At 49.7% G+C, this 17,141-nt stretch overlaps 1 protein-coding gene across 3 annotated transcripts in view; it reads right to left on the reverse strand.

Moving 5' to 3' along the window:
- WDR62 (WD repeat domain 62) overlaps nt 1–17,141 on the reverse strand; it is a 51,740-nt gene that overhangs the window by 33,165 nt on the left and 1,434 nt on the right. For all 3 annotated transcript variants that reach the window (XM_030942554.1, XM_010368803.2, XM_010368802.2), the window contains exons 2-8: nt 13,537–13,628; nt 12,039–12,101; nt 5,416–5,473; nt 5,004–5,174; nt 4,025–4,162; nt 3,439–3,621; nt 1,169–1,329 (exon numbers count right to left, since the gene is read on the reverse strand). In XM_030942554.1, coding sequence (XP_030798414.1) covers nt 1,169–1,329; nt 3,439–3,621; nt 4,025–4,162; nt 5,004–5,174; nt 5,416–5,473; nt 12,039–12,101; nt 13,537–13,628 — 866 coding nt within the window. The remainder of the gene's footprint in view (nt 1–1,168; nt 1,330–3,438; nt 3,622–4,024; nt 4,163–5,003; nt 5,175–5,415; nt 5,474–12,038; nt 12,102–13,536; nt 13,629–17,141) is intronic.

Below are 17,141 nucleotides of genomic sequence, written 5' to 3' on the forward strand. Positions count from 1 at the left end.
TGAGAATTTTACCTGCAATAAATTCTCACAACCACGATAAGAGGTAGGCACTGTATTTTACACATAAGAAAATGGAAGCACAGGGAGGTATAGTCACCTTCCCAAGGTCACACAGCACAACAGAAGGCAGCAGAGTTGTGAGCCCAGCTACTGTAACACAACACTGCCTGTGGGTTGCTCACCCCCTCCTTTCCTTCATGCCACCCAGTTCCCCTGTTCAGGTCCTGTCATGGAAAAGGCACCCAGGAGCTAGTATCCAGAAATTCACGAAGAGGCAGCCCTAGGCACCCGGCACCCCCTGGTTAGGTAGCCCCCAATTCCATAAAACAGACTTGCAACAAAGGAGAAGACAAGTCACAGCCTAGCACTTCCATCCACTTTCGACACAGCAGCAGAGGGACCTAACATGTAAGGCCTGGTCATTTACCCCAATGCCTGAAACCCCCAGCAACTGCCCACTGACCTGAGGATAGACTACAGGCGCCCTACACTGGCCTCATCTCCCACCATCCTCCCCGGGCACACTGGGCTCTGGTCACACAGTCCCTTACTATTCCTGCAACATGACAAGCCCGGTGTACTGTCACCTCAATTGCTGGGACCCAGCTCTCCACACAGCGGCTCCTTCTCACCAGACACCCAATCAGCACAGCCCACCCCGGGCACTCTCCTTCCTGAGTCCTTGCTGTGTTCCCCAAAGCACTGATGCCTATCTGAAATTACCTTCTTTGTTACTTGTTTCTCATTGAGCCCCCCTGCTATACTGCACAGAGGTAGAGATTTTGCTGCTTCACTATAGGTGTATCCTGCTTCCAGCCCAGGGCTGACACTTAGCAGCTGCTTAGTAGGGGTCAGTCATGTGGATGCAAACACTCCACCACATTCACAGCTTCTCTGCACTGTTCTTCACCGTGCTGACCGCTATCTGAGATGATATTGTTTATTCCTTTGTTTTCTCACTGACTGTTTCTTCCCCTACCCAGCCTCACTTCTCACTGTGAAGCTTGCCTTGGAAGGCAAGGACTTTTCTGCTTTGTAATGCCCAGGGCTGAGAGTCATGATGAGTATTTGTGGGATGGACAGATATATGGATCTGGAAGCACGGATGAATGTCAGTGGAGAGACTCTGGGTGGGCCCCTCCCGTTCCCTCTCCCTGCAGGGCAGTACCTGGGCTCCAGGCCCTGTGCCACATCTACCCCAAGGTAGTGTGGCTTGGGCAGGTTGGCGAGGTAGTGCAGGCTGTGGGCCTGGAAGATACGGACTATCCCATCTGTGCAGCCACAGAAGATGAGCTCCTGGCTGACACAGAGGCAGGAAGACAGGGAGACCTGTAGGGGCAAAAGGGACCCCTGTGGATATGGCGCTTCATGTGGCCTGGCCCAGGGACATGGGGACTGACAGAGTAGCCTTAGGCCTCCAGAGAAGACTTATAGTTCCTTGGGTCTAAGACACCCATTTTTGCATATTTTAAGATTTCTGAAATCAGGATATAGTATACTGCTGCTATTGAAAGACATGTGCCCCCAGGTAGACAGAGACATGAACGGAGACAGAGATGTCACTGCTGTCTACAGAGAAACGTAGCTATGCAGACTGCAACTTCAGGTAAGTCACTTGTAGTAACAGGGTTGAATGTTAAGCTTAAATTTTTTTTTTTTTTTTTTTTTTTTGAGACGGAGTCTCGCGCTGTCGCCCAGGCTGGAGTGCAGTGGCCGGATCTCAGCTCACTGCAAGCTCCGCCTCCCAGGTTTACGCCATTCTCTCGCCTCAGCCTCCCAAGTAGCTGGGACTACAGGCACACCCGCCATCTCGCCCGGCTAATTTTTTTGTATTTTTTTAGTAGAGACGGGGTTTCACCGTGTTAGCCAGGATGGTCTCGATCTCCTGACCTCGTGATCCGCCCGTCTTGGCCTCCCAAAGTGCTGGGATTACAGGCTTGAGCCACCGCGCCCGGCCAAATTTTTTTTTTTTGAGACGGAGTTTTTTTTTTTCCGTCGTTGCCCAGGCTGGAATACAACGGTGCGATCTTGGCTCACTGCAACTTCCACCTCCCGGGTTCAAGCGATTCTCTTGCCTCAGCCTCCAGAGTAGCTGGGATTACAGGCGCCTGCCACCACACCCAGCTAATTTTTTGTATTTTGAGATGGGATTTCACCATGTTGGTCAGGCTGGTCTTGAACTCCTGACCTCAGGTGATCCACCCACCTCGGTCTCCCAAAGTGTTGGGATTATAGATGTGAGCCACTGCGTCTGGACTTTAGGCTTAAATTTTATTCCCTTTTGCTTACAAACAACTTCATAACGACTATACTCCGAAGCAGTACAGAAAAAAGTTATAGTATCTAGAAAGGACTGTCTATCCTACTAGGAAGTGCTAGACCTCTAGACACAGTTTAAAGAGTGTTTCCAAATCTAGAGGGACTTAATTTATGAGTCATTTAGTGCTTAAGAACTAAACATCTATCTACTGAAAGCTTTTCACTTGCTTGAAAAGAGAAAATGATGTTTAACCAACTAGGACAAATATAAAACTTGGAACTCTTCCACATGCCATTAACCTCAAAGGTGATCTCTGGAGTGAGTTACAAAGGCAAGCAAGGAACAGGAGAGAAAACCACAACGCTCTGGCTGATAGCCAAATGGGCAACTGATTCCAGATGGGAAAATGGCTTGGACACAAACTTTCAGATACTAAAGGAAAGAAGCTCTGCAATGTATCGATAGACCATGCTTTAGTTTAAAAGTTTATGGCCAGGCACAGTGGGAGGCCAATATGGGTGGATCACTAAAGGTCAGGAGTTCGAGACCAGCCTGGTCAACATGGTAAAACCCTGTCTCTACTAAAAATACAAAAATTAGCTGTGCGTTGTGGCAGGCGCCTGTAATCCCAGCTACTTGGGAGGCTGAGGCAGGAGAATCGCTTGAACCTGGGAGGCGGAACTTGCAGTAAGCCGAGATTGCGCCACTGTACTCCAGCCTGGGCAATAGAGTAAGACTTCATCTCAAAAAAAAAAATTAAAAATAAATAAAAGTTCATGTATTTTGTGTAGTCTTTTTTGACTGAAAAGTTATTAAATCAATGGTACCCCTGAGTTTTTAAAAATACAATCCTCTACCAGCCAGAGCGCTCAAAGGAGAAGAGAAATGTGAAGTAGATCAAATAGTAATGGGAAAACAACTGTCACCTTGAGCCCATTTCAGGTTACCAAGCACTGTGCTCACTGCCTATATTATCTCACGTGACTTCTTTATCAGCTCTGTGGGGAGGGCAGCAGTACTCCCATTTTACAGATGTGGAACCTGAAGCTCAGAGAGGGGGTGTCATTCACCATTAGTCACATAAGCAGAACGTGTGTGGTCAATGCTGATGAACACCCCTGCAGACACATATCATGAGAAAGAGCCTGTCCAACTGATGGCAGAGAGGGAGATGGTACCTTCAGGTTGATCCACTTCTCCAGCACCCTCTTCTCATTGAACTGGCAGAGGAGGCCCGAGTAGGACACACAGAAGGTACTGCCTGCCATCCGGCCCCGACCGCAGGCCACACCACAGAAGATATTGTTGTGCAACTCGCCCAAGATGCCTGAGCGCCCTACAAGGGGCACTGTGCTCGTCACCTGGAGACACAGAGGGCATAGGGAGATACTGTCCACACAGCTGAGCCCCCAACAGGGCCACGATGGGTCCTGCATGACCAGATGATAGGACACAACGAAACAGGAGAACTCTAAGAAGCTTTTCCAGATGGAGGAGAAGGAAAGAAAATACTAGAACCCTGCCACTCTGGACAGGGGGGCTGGAAGCAGCAGTCTAAGAATGAGAGCTGGTCCCAGGGTCAGGGGGTTCCTGGCAGGGCCTGTGCATCAGCCCCTGAGAGTAGGCCCAGAAGCAGCAGCTGGGCCCCTGAGAGGTCAAATGGCCCGAGACCGCTGCCCTCAAATCCCAGGGAGAAACAGGCCGTGCTGCCACAGATGGTGACTCCCTCAGGGCCTGGTTAAAGGAGCAGGGACAGAAACTCACCTTTGCCTCAGTGGAGACTTCCAAGAACCAAAACCTCACATGTCGGTTCCCAACAGTGACAAAATAGCTGCTGTCCTCTGAGAAGGAAAGGGCGATGACTCTACAAGATACCTTGTTGGAGGCCACTACGATGTCTTTCTGGAAGAATAAGTGCAAAGCTCATGCCAGCACTCATTCCACGGGACTGCCTGGGCCTCCTTGCTCGTCCCCACTCCACGTCTGTCTTCCTGGGACCCTCCAGGGAGCTGCTGTATGGGGAAACCTATGTGGGGCAACCTGCTCATTCCTCACCACAGAGGAGGGGACAGAGGCTTGGAACGGTCCCCCCAGGAGAGTATGTTCCAGAGCTCTCCCAAGGGTCTAAGCTCTGCAGCCCACACGTGGTATTGGGGACAGTCATGGCTGGGATGTAAGGACAACACAACCTATGGCTGTCACGGATGGGGCTCCTGCTCTGGGCCCTGCCCTGAGCCCTTCACAGGATAACCCATGAAATTCCCTCAATAGCCCCATGAGGGAGGCGCCTCTCCCCAACCCTACCAGGCTCAGAGGAGAAGATGTCATGTGCTCAAGGTCACATAGTGGGTTATGGGCAGAGCCAGGACTTGGTACCCACTTCTGCCAGCTCCACAGCTGTTCCAAAGCCCAGCCTTCCAGTGCTTATCAACTCATTAAAGTATTACAACTCAACAAGATAAGTAGTACTATATCCATCTAACAGAGGAGGTAACAGACTCACAGAGATGTTAAGTCACTTGGCTAAGGTCACAGCTGGTCAATATAAAAATATTTATAATTCTTCTAGCTGGGTGCCTGTCTTGTGCCTTACAATAAGGGATCAGCATGTCGCAGGTGCTCAATAGCTGTCATGTGTTGGGTGAGTGAGCACTTTACTGCGTCCTCTCATGTAGCTCTCCCAGTGCCCAAGACACAGGATGCTCTGGCAGCTGGCTGCCTGCCACAGGCCTGCTGGTCTTACCTTCCAGTCCCAGACGTTGAGCACCATGTCATGTTGGTAGCCCATGGACACGATGTGCTTCATATTGGGTGAGAAGGCCACACAGGCCACACCATACTTGTGGCCTAGCATCTCCGCCACCTGATTCTTCTCCTCCACATCCCAGATGCGCACAGCAGGCCTATGCCCATTCTAGGGAAGGTGGGGTCATTACTGCTGCTGGGCTCTGTACCAGGCAGGGCTAGAGGGGTTGTCAAGGCCGAAGATTGTATTGCCATAGGGTGTGCCCAAAAGCCATTTCCCCCATCTGCTACGGGGCTGTTCTGGCCCAGGAAGGAGCTATTCCAGGGACTCCCAGGCCTGCTGGGAGCAGAAGGAATGGCTCCCGAGACCCCCCAACCCCCACTCCCACTCAATCACGATCATGACTCACCTCCCCTGTCACTATGTACTTCCCATCAGGGGAGAAGGCCAGAGCACTCAGAGACTTCCTGGGGATAAAGAAAAGAGCTGATCACTGGTTCCGCTAAGGGTGCCCAGTCAGACCCCATCCTGGCAGCTCTGATAGGACTCTGCCCTCTCCTGCCTCCCAAGCCTCGGAAGAGGCCAGGGGAGGTGAGCTCAAGCAGCTCCCACAGAGCCAGTACTGCTGGCGTGCCCAGCACAGCACACAGAGAAATGGGGGTAAATGCAAAGGCCCCTTCCACCCTGAGACACCAAACTCAAATGGGGTAGACATTGTATGAGGACCCTGCTTTCTTCTCTCTCTGCCGCAGTGGGTACCCTAAGACCCCACCCACCCTATAACACTGAGAAATAGAGATGCAGGAAATGGTACAGGCCTGGCCTAAAGGGGTGGTGCTGATGGGAGGATCCTGGCAGACATGACATCAAGGTAGCCTGCAGCGTGTGCTCCACTGATAAATACTCAAGGTATTCTGGAAAATCCATAAACAGCCAAAATGTTTCTGATACTCCTAGCTAGCCCGCACAAGGACTTGAATGAACAGGCTAGCTGGCAGGTTTCTGGCAGCAAGATTCACCATTCTGAGATTGTATGGTTTCCTTCTTCTCCCCTCTCTCTTTTAATCTTGTTTTTACCTTTGTTCCTTAACAATAATCGTCTCCCTACATGAGATGGTAAATTGGCGTGCAGATAACTAAGTAAATGTCACTAAGTGAGACTTTGGCAACTTCATGGAATATTCATCAAGTCAACCTGCTTCCCAGGCTTCCTGTGGTTCCTTACAGCAGCAAACAGGGCAAGCTGCCTCCTGGATATCCACTTGTCTCTCTTTCCTCACTGACATAATCCCAGTTTCATGCTTGCAGCTATGCAGGTACAGCTACGTGACTCAGTCTGGCCAAGGAGAAGTAAACTGACATGCTGCATGCCCCACTTCCCACCAGTTCCCCTCCTGAAATAAGCACAGAACAGCCAGAACTCCATCTTGGGCCATGAAGTGACTTCAAGACCAGAAGCCTCACAATAAATGGGGTGGAACAGAAGGAGAGAGGAATGGAGGCCAGGTGCGGTGCCTCACCCCTGTAATCCCAGCACTTTGGGAGGCAGAGGTGGGCGGTTCATTTGAGGTCAGGGGTTCACGATCAGCCTGGCCAACATGATGAAACCCCATCTCTACTAAAAATACAAAAAAATAGGCCGGGCACGGTGGCTCAGGCCTGTAATCCCAGCACTTTGGGAGGCCAAGGCAGGCAGATCACAAGTTCAGGAGATCGAGACCATCCTGGCTAACACGGTGAAACCCTGTCTCTACTAAAAAATACAAAAAAATTAGCTGGGCGTGGTGGTGGGTGCCTATAGTCTCAGCTACTCGGGAGGCTGAGGAAGGAGAATGGCTGAACCCTGGAGGTGGAGCTTGCAGTGAGCCGAGATCACGCCACTGCACTCCACACTGGGAGAGACAGAGAGACTCCATCTCAAAAAATAAACAAACAAACAAAAAATAGCCAGGTGTGGTTGTGGGAGCCTGTAATCCCAGCCATTCGGGAGGCTGAGGCAGAAGAATCACTTGAACCCGGGAGGCGGAGGTTGCAGTAAGCCAAGATTGCACCACTGCACTCCAGTCTGGGCAACAGAGCAAGACTCCGTCTTGGAAAAAAAGAAAGAAGTGGGGCAGGGCATGGTGGCTCATGCCTGTAATCCCAACACCTTGGGAGGCCGAGGCGGGTAGATGACGAGGTCAGGAGATTAAGACCACCCTGGCTAACATGGTGAAACCCTGTCTCTACTAAAAATACAAAAACAAAATTAGCCGGGAGTGGTAGCAGGCACCTGTAGTCCCAGCTACTCGGGAGGCTGAGGCGGGAGAATGGCGTGAACCCGGGAGGCGGAGCTTGCAGTGAGCTGAGATGGCACCACTGCACTCCAGCCTGGGTGACAGAACGAGACTCCATCTCAAAAACAGAGAAAAAAAAAAAGTGGGGTCCCTGGTGTTCAGAGACACAGCCCCTGGGCTGCCCACCTCCGGACTTACGATGCGCAGGAAGAGCATGCTCTTGGGTTTTAAGCTACGCTGTGGAGGGGTTTCTGTTGTCTGTAGCCACCTCTAACCTGTCGCATGCCCCGACCTTGTGCCTGGCCCTCTAGCAAATGCTGCGTGGCCATCACTGCACTGATTCCTCACGCATGCTTCATGGAGTCAGGGCTCTCATGAACCAACTTTGCAGATGAGGTGACTGCAACACAGGGAAGTCCCCTGCTACGGTTAACTAACCAGACAGGACAGAGCCCTGACCTCTAAGCCAGTAGTTCTCAGTCTTGGCTGTACATTATAATTCCCTGGGGAGCATCTGAAAAGTGTCAAAGTCTAAGATTAGTTGAGTGAAAGTTTGGTGAGGAACAGGATAATATTTGCACAGTCTCAGAAAAGATTTCCCCAGGATACTTGCTAATCACAAAGGTGAAAAGAGAGGCTTTGAAGTGGAGGAATCTGGAAGGCAACACCTTGGCCAAATGCTCCCAGTGAACACCACCAGTCATGGCAGACCTCCTGAGAGGAGGCACTGAGAAGAACACAGCACCCCTTCTGGTCTGTTCCTGTCAAAGATGCAGAACCTGAGTCTGCCCTTGAGGAAGCATAGAATAAACCCAAGATACCTCATCTACAATCCTCAAAAGTGTCAAGATCGGCCAGGCACAGTGGCTCATGCCTGTAATCTCAGCACTTTGGGAGGCTGAGGCGGGCAGATCACAAGTTCGAGACCAGCCTGGCCAACATAGTGAAATCCCATCTCTACTTAAAAAAAACAAAAAACAAAAAACAAAAATTAGCCAAGAGTGGTGGCGCGCACCTGTAGTCCCAGCTACTCGGGAGGCTGAGGCAAGAGAATCGCTTGAACCCAGGAGGTGGAGGATGCAGCGAGCTGAGATCACTCCATTGCACTCCAGGCGGGTGACAGTGTGAGACTTCGTCTCAGAAAAAAAAAAGTGTCAAGATTCTGAAAGTCAAGAAAAGACAGAAGAGCCACGTCAGCCTGAAGGAGACTGAGGGGACAACTCAATGCAAAGTGTGATTCTAGACAGAACCCTTTGGCCATAAAGGACATTCATGGGACAAAGGCTGACTCCTGAATGGAGCCCTCTGGGGAGTGAATGGGAGTGATATACCAATTTTCATTTCTTGATTTTGCTGGATATATTACAGTTTAGAAGGACTATCTTTTTTTTTTTTTTTTGTAGGAAATACACACTGAAGTATTTATTTTATTTTATTTTATTTTATATATTTTTTGAGACAGAGTCTTGCTCTGTCACCTAGGCTGGAGTGCAATGGCGTGATCTTGGCTCACTGCAACCTCTACCTCCCGGGTTCAAGCAATTCTCATGCCTCAGTCTCCCAAGTAGCTGGGATTACAGGCACCCGCCACCATGCCCAGCTAAATTTTGTAGTTTTAGTAGAGATGGGGTTTCACCATGTTGTCCAGACTGGTCTCAAACTCGTGACCTCAGGTGATCCGCTTGCCTCGGCCTCCCAAAGTGTATTTATTTTATTTTACTTTATTTTTCTTGAGACGAAGTCTCGCTTTGTTGCCCAGGCTGGACTGCAGTGGCGCAATCTTGGTTCACTGCAACCTCCGCTTCCCGGGCTCAAGCAATTCTCCTGCCTCAGGAGTAGCTGGGATTACAGGCGCCTGACACCAGGCACAGCTAATTTTTGTATTTTTAGTAGAGACAGGGTTTTGCCATGTTGCCCAGGCTGGTCTCAAACTCCTGACCTCAAGTGATCCTCCTGCTCTGAGGCCTCCCACAGTGCTGAGATTACAGGAGTGAGTCACCATGCCTGGCCAGAAGTATTTAGAGATATAGGGGCATGATGTCTACAACTGATTCTCAAATAGTTCAGAACAAATTAATATGTATATAGACAAAAAATGATAAAGCAAATGTGGTAAAATGCTAACATTTGGCCAAGTGCAGTGGCTCGCTCACGCCTGTAATCAGCCTTTGGGAGGCTGAGGCAGGCGGACTATCTGGGCTCAGGAATTTGAGACCACCTTGGGCAACATGGTGAACCCCGTCTCCATTAAAACACAAAAAATTAGGCATGGTGGTGCATGCCTGTGGTCCCAGCTACCTGGGAGGCTGAGGCATGAGAATCGCTTGAACCCAGCAGGTGGAGGTTGCAGTGAGCTGAGCCTGGGTGACAAGGCAAGACTCTGTGTCCAAAAAAAAAAAAAAAGCTAACATTTGGGAAATATGTGAAAGGTACATAGGTATATATGAGCTCTTTGTACTATTCTAAGTCTGAAATTATTTCAATATAAAAAGTCTCAAAATTGCCAATGCCCAAGTTTCATCCCAGATCAATTGATTTGGCTTTCTCTTGGGGTGAGGCATAGGGACCAGGTGTTTCTGATATGCAGTCGGAAAGAAAACCCCCACATTGGCCACACCATCTCCTAATGTACACCCACTGGTGGCCCAGGGTGGGCAGCACCTGCATGCCATCTACTACAAATCCAGGCCACCCACTCCACTGCCTACAGGGATTAGGGAGGCAACACAGGTATGAGGAACTGGCCACAACGGGCCTGACAAATGTCACTAAGCTCAGTCCATCACTGCCACAGGGGAATTTGGGCCCCAGAGGCCAGAATTTCTCACTTCTCCAAACAAGAAGGACATGTGGATTTTTGTGTTAAAAAACTTGAAATGGGCCAGGCGCAGTGGCTCAAGCCTGTAATCCCAGCACTTTGGGAGGCCGAGACGGGCGGATCACGAGGTCAGGAGATCAAGACCATCCTGGCTAACACGGTGAAACCCCGTCTCTACTAAAAAATACAAAAAAGTAGCCGGGCGGCCGGGCGCGGTGGCTCAAGCCTGTAATCCCAGCACTTTGGGAGGCCAAGGCGGGCGGATCACGAGGTCAGGAGATCGAGACCATCCTGGCTAACATAGTGAAACCCCGTCTCTACTAAAAAATACAAAAAACTAGCTGGGCGAGGTGGCTGGCACCTGTAGTCCCAGCTACTGGGGAGACTGAGGCAGGAGAATGGCGTAAACCCGGGAGGCGGAGCTTGCAGTGAGCTGAGATCCGGCCACTGCACTCCCGCCCGGGCCACAGAGCGAGACTCCGTCTCAAAAAAAAAAAAAAAAAAAAAAAAAACTTGAAATGTTGTCCACTTATCCAACCTTTAAAACACACTGTAATGGGCAAGTTTGTGTGACTCTGGTTTGTAGCTGCTGCCTTACGAATGCTCTCCCAATTACCAGCAGCTATTTTATTTTCAGAGACCAAGGCTCTGAAAGAAGTGTCTCACCTGAGATTCCACAGTGAATAGACGCTTGAGCCAGGAATGGAACCCAGCTCTGCCCTTATCACCGGTAACAGAACCCACAGTTAGGAGCAAAAGGTCCAAAAAGCCACTTTCAAGAGGGAATGCGCTTCTGCCACATAACAAGAACCTGCCGTAGCTTAAGGACCGTATCTTAGGGACCATAAGGGCAGGAGAAAACCCACTCCTTATCCATTCACCTGGAGAACTGGGCCAAAGGAGCAGAGCCTGAGCTATGCCAAGGAGGGACATGGTGTGCCTTCCAAAGGTCACAGCCCTATTGGGACCACATCCCATGGTAACACAGTGATCAGTTAGCCCCAAGGCAGAGGAGCGGGTCCTTCCCCAATAACAGCTGAAAGGATCTTTCTAAAACCCCAATCATGTTCAGTCTTTCTCTTAGGAAATAGCCATCAGTGTGCCAGACACTGCTGTTTGGTGCTAGGGACACAGAAATGAACTCAGAGAAAGTCCCCGCTCTCAGAGTGCTCACACTGAGGAATGGAGACCCACAGTGAACACCATCAATGAGGAAATTGGACAGCATATCAGAGATAGGAGCAAACTCTGTGGAGAAAAGCAAAGCAGGGAAGAAAGCTGCTGGAGGGCTGGGGGTGAAAAGCACATCCCTGGCCTATGGCGCCCTCCTGTGGCTGCTCTCTGCACTCAGCATGCTCTGCAGCCCCTCTCCAAGGCTGGAAGGACTACGGAATGTGGCTTCTGCCTATTCCAGCCTCATCTCCCCTGCTCCCTTTCTCCAGGCACCCAGATCCCTGGCTGCTTCTAAAGCACCCGAGATTCTTAACCACTGCAGGGCCTTTGCCCTTGCTGTACCCCCTGCCTGAAGCGCTCTCCCTACAGCTTCTTATGGGTCATCCTCTCACTTCCTTCAGGCCTCAGAGTCAAGGCAACATTCCCTGAGCCTTCTGATAAGGTTTTCCTCCTATTCTCTGCCCACAAACCTGCCCGAAGACATCCCCCATCATTTCCTCCACAGCACTGATCATGATCAGCCTGTAATTTGCTGATGGGTTTACCGTCTTGTCTCACTCTAGCCAGCAGAGATTCTCCTCTCCTCTGGTCACTGCTGTGTCCCCAGCACACGGAACAGCACCCAACACAGGCAAATGCTGCTGAGCCAACAGGTGAGTGAACGAGTGAGTGCCTACCCATGAGTACCTCCAGGCTATGCGGGGGAGGGGAGGTGTGCCAAGCCCCTGGTTCCACCCCTGCCCCCAGGCCCAGGCCTCAGCCTACCTGGCAGTGTTAAAGATGTGTTGCTGCTTGTTCTCCTTGGGGTCCAAAATCACCACCACACAGCTGGGGAGAAAGAGGAAAATGTGCCTCAACTGGGGGGAGTGTTGGGGTCCTGGGATGATTCTATTCCCACCAGAAAAGCCCACAAATAAACAAGCTCCCTCTGCACAGACGATTCTCTCTGGTCTCCTCCTCCTCCCCCTCCTCCAGGTGTTTACACTGAGAATTCTAGGGCACTTTAACATCACTATGTTCTTAAATAGAAACCAGCACTTCCTCTGAGGTAATGTCTGTCAGGCCCTAGGCTAATAAAGACCTTAGGCTGGCTACCATCCCAGCACTTTGTGAATGGGGGGTGGGGGATCACTTGAGCTCAGGAGTTTGAGACCAGCCTGGGCAACAGAGTGAGATCTCATCTCTACTACAAAAAATTAGCTGGCTGTGGTGGCATGTGCCTGTAGTCCCAGCTACGTGGGAGGTGGAGATGGGAGGATCGCTTGAGCACAAGAGGTTGGGGCTGTAGTGAGCTGTTATTCAAACTATTTTATTTTATTTTATTTTTTTAATTTTTTTTTTTTTGAGACGGAGTCTCGCTCTGTCGCCTGTGCTGGAGTGCAGTGGCCAGATCTCAGCTCACTGCAAGCTCCGCCTCCCGGGTTCACGCCATTCTCCTGCCTCAGCCTCCCGAGTAGCTGGGACTACAGGCGCCGCCACCTCACCCGGCTAGTGTTTTGTATTTTTCAGTAGAGACGGGGTTTCACCGTGTTACCCAGGATGGTCTCGATCTCCTGACCTCGTGATCCGCCCGTCTTTGCCTCCCAAAGTGCTGGGATTACAGGCTTAAGACACCGCGCCTGGCTATTCAAACTATTGCATTCTAGCCTGGGCAACACAGCCCGACTCTGTCTCAAAAAAACAAAACAAAACAAAACAAAAGAGAGAGAGAGAGATGTAATTGTTTTAAATCCTCACAACTGCCAGGTCAGGTCAGGACTCTGTAGGCCCATTTATAGATAAGCAAACAAACCCATAGAGGGGATGTCCTTAGCACAGTGCCAGGCTACATGAGTATTTATGGAATGAACAGCTGTAGCATCTTCTTCAGTCTTCTCAACTATGCAAGCAGAGAGGGTCACTAGCTCTGTTTTACAGAGGCAGAGGAAGAGGCTCAGAGAGCAGCATACATGGCAGAGCTGGGACACAAATCCAGGTTACCTGACACCACAGCATGGACTTTAATCACCTGTCTTTCCCAGAATCGTTGTCACCTCCCCGCTGTAGTCATAATAAAGGCTTTCATTGCACTCACTACATGCCAGGAACTGTTCTAGACAGACAGGGGGCTATGGAATCCTCTCCACAGCTCTCAGAAGCAGGCCCCATTATCCACATTCTACAGGTGAAAAAGATGAGGCTCAGAGCAATTTACGGATGGCTTCAGGCTCCAAGCTCCAAATTCCCTAGCAATGATTGGACATTGAGGCCCTTATCTGCTTACCCTGCCAGGTAGGCCACATGACCTGTGCCAGGGTCACAGGTTAGGCCACTGCTGTTCTGGGCTGTGATGCCAAGCACCTTCTCGAGTGACACCTGCAAAGAAAAAGCCCAAGTCAGAGGCACCCACCCCAGCTGGCAGCACATGGTGCAGCTGCCTTGGCCACCCATTCAGATCCTGCTGCATTCAACACCCACTCACTGAGCTTCTGTGGCCATGCCATCCATCAGCAGCTAACACTTGTTCTCTCAACATTCCTTTGACAAATACGACGCTAGGTGAAGAGCACAGAGTGGTGAGGAAGAGACAAATCCCTGCCCTCGTGGGGCTCATGTCCTACTGGTGATGGGTATGTAGGACATACAAAAGGAGCAGAACAAATATGTGAAATAGATGCCAAGTAATGACGGGTGCAAGAGAGAAGAAAGCAGATAAGGAGGTCAGGAGTGCAGGGGAAGGGGGAGAATGCCGTGGTGAGAAGGTGACCTGTGAATAAGCTTCTAAGTACTTTTTTTTGTTTATTTGTTTTTTGAGATGGAGTCTTGCTCTGTCACCAGGCTGGAGTCTGTGGTGAGATCTTGGCGCATTGCAACCTCCGCCTTCTGGGTTCAAGCGATTCTCCTGCCTCAGCCTCCTGAGTAGCTAGGATTACGGGCACACGCCACCATGCCCAGCTAATTTTTGTATTTTTAGTAGAGACGGGGTTTCACCATGTTGGCCAGGCTAGCCTCGAACTCCTGACCTCAGGTGATCCACCCACCTCAGCCTCCCAAAGTGCTAGGATTACAGGCAAGAGCCACTGTGCCCGGCCTCTTAGTACTTTTATATGTATAAAAGACTTGAATCCCCACAACAAGCCAAGAAGGCATTATTATCACCCCTGTTTTACGGGTAAGAAGCCTGATGCCCAAGATCCTACATCTGCGAATGGCAATGTTGATATACAAACCCAGGCAGTCTGGCTCCAAAGTCAGCACTTTGGGCTGTACAGGAGAGACACAATAGTGACCAAAGGTAGACAGTTTCCCCACATCAGATTCATAGTCCAGAAATTTGAGAGATTTCAACAAGTAAAAAAACACATGAACAGTAATATTTAAAATTTAAACAAGGCTGGGGGGGTGGCTCAGTCAGGAGTTTGAGACCATCCTGGCCAGAATGTCAAAACCCTGTCTCTACTAAAAATACAAAAAAATTAGTCAGGTGTGGTGGCCCATGCCTATAATCCCAGGTACTCAGGAGGCTGAGGCAGGAAGATCGCTTGAACCCAGGAGGCGGAGGTTTCAGTGAGCTGAGATGGCACCACTGCACTCCAGTCTGGGCGACAGAGTGAGACTCTGTCAAAAAAAAAAAAAAAAAAAAAGGCTGGGCGCAGTGGCTCAAGCCTGTAATCCCAGCACTTTGGGAGGCCGAGACATGCAGATCACGAGGTCAGGAGATCGAGACCATCCTGGCTAACACGGTGAAACTCCGTCTCTACTAAAAAATACAAAAAACTAGCTGGGCAAGGTGGCGGGCACCTGTAGTCCCAGCTACTCGGGAGGCTGAGGCAGGAGAATGGCGTAAACCCGGGAGGTGGAGCTTGCAGTGAGCTGAGATCTAGCCACTGCACTCTAGCCTGGGTGACAGAATGAGACTCCGTCTCAAAAAAAAAAAAAAAAAAAGAAAAAGAAAAAGAAAAGGAACCAAACAGATGAGGAAACAGAGGCCAAAAGGGGTTACCCATCCAGGAAAGGGTAGCGCCAGGATTCCAACATAAACAACCAAGCCAGGCACTCATGTTGTCTTATCTGTCGATCAGCATTACTGGGCATTGGTACGAATGGTCACTTTTAGACTAGGTCTTTGCAAGACAGATCAACTCTGTACTGCCAAACAAGAAAAATAAATAAATATTACCCCAAATACACAGTCATAGTATCAGTATTAGCTAACATGAATAGAGTACTTGCCATGTGCCAGTGTTGTTCTGAGTGCCTAGGATATGTGACCTCATTTAATCCTCACAAATACCCTATGAAAGATTTCTACATCATTCTCATTTTACAGATAAGAAAACTGAGGCGCAGATAAGTTCATAACTTGGCGGGGCACAGTAGCTCACTCCTATAATCCTAGTACTTTGGGAGACCGAGGCAGGCAGATCACTTGAGCTCAGGAGTTCAAGACCAGCCTGGCCAACACGGCGAGACCCTGTCTCTACCAAAATACAAAAGAAAAAAAAAAAAAAAAAAAAAAAATTAGTCAGGTATGGTGGCATGCACCTGTAGTCCCAGTTACTCAGGAGACTTGAGGTAGGAAGATCACCTGAGCCCATGAGGCTGAGACTGCAGTGAGTCGAGCTCACTCCACTGCACTACAGCCTGGATGACAGAGTAAGACTCCATCTCAAAAAAAAAAAAGAAAAAGCAAAGTTCATAAACTGCCAGGAAGAACAGGACTAAAGTTTAAGCTCAGGCTGCCTGGGTCCAACCATACCATCAGCAGTCTGTTCTCTTAACCACCTTGCTATAATGCCTCTATGAATTTGATATTGTTATACGTAGTTTAATAGCTCAAAAGCACTTTCAGGAACATAAAAGATAAAGGCTATGATGTATAGGGTGCTGAGTGAGACACCCACCTTTCTGGTCTATGAATCTGATGTGGGGAAACTGTCTACCTTTGGTAACTATTGTGTCTCTCCTGTACAGCCCAAAGTGCTGACTTTGGAGCCAAACTGCCTGGTTTTGTATATCAACATTGCCATTCGCAGATGTAGGATCTTGGGCATCAGACTTCTTACCTGTAAAACAGGGGTGATAATAGTGCCTTCTTCTTGGCTTGTTGTGGGGATTCAAATCTTTTATATATATAAAAGTACTAAGAGGCCGGGCACAGGGTATCTGCTTTAGAATGGGGTTCAAGAAGGCCTTTCAAGATAGCGACATTCAGGCTGAGACTTGAAGGATGGGAAGGAGCCAGCCAGGTAGATTGCAGCAAAAAACCCAGGCTAAGGAGGCAGAAAAGAACATGGGGCCTCAGGAGAACCAAAAGCAGGCCAATGTGACTGAACGCTGGTGACAGGGAGGACATGGGAGGTACAGCCAGAGCCCTGTAGCCAGGAGTGGGCAGTATAATCACAGTGCAGGAGAAAGTCATGGGGCAGGAACAAGCTCCACCAGCAGCTACCAGGTATCCTCCCTTTATCTGGACTCTGTGCCAAGAAGATCACAAGTCAAATTTCATTTCCCTCCAATACAATAGTATAACTTTTTTTTTTTTTTTTTTTTTTGAGACAGTCTCACTCTGTCGCCCAGGCTGGAGTGCAGTGGCTTGACCTCAGCTCACTGCAAACTCCGCTTCCCGGGTTCAAGCGATTTCTTCCGCCTCAGCCTCCCGAGTAGCAGGGATTACAGGCGCGCGCTAGCACGCTCCGCTAATTTTTGTACTTTTTGTAAAGACGGGGTTTCACCATGTTGGCCAGGCTGGTCTTGAATTGATCTCAGGTGAACAGCCCACTTTGGCATCCCAGAATGCTAGGATTACAGGCGTGAGCCACCGCACCCTACCAGTAGTATGGTTCTTATCATCTCCATTTTATAAAAACAGATTTTGTGCCTACGGAG

Source organism: Rhinopithecus roxellana, chromosome 12 (genome assembly GCF_007565055.1).
Source record: "Rhinopithecus roxellana isolate Shanxi Qingling chromosome 12, ASM756505v1, whole genome shotgun sequence".
Classification (NCBI taxonomy): Eukaryota; Metazoa; Chordata; class Mammalia; order Primates; family Cercopithecidae; genus Rhinopithecus; species Rhinopithecus roxellana.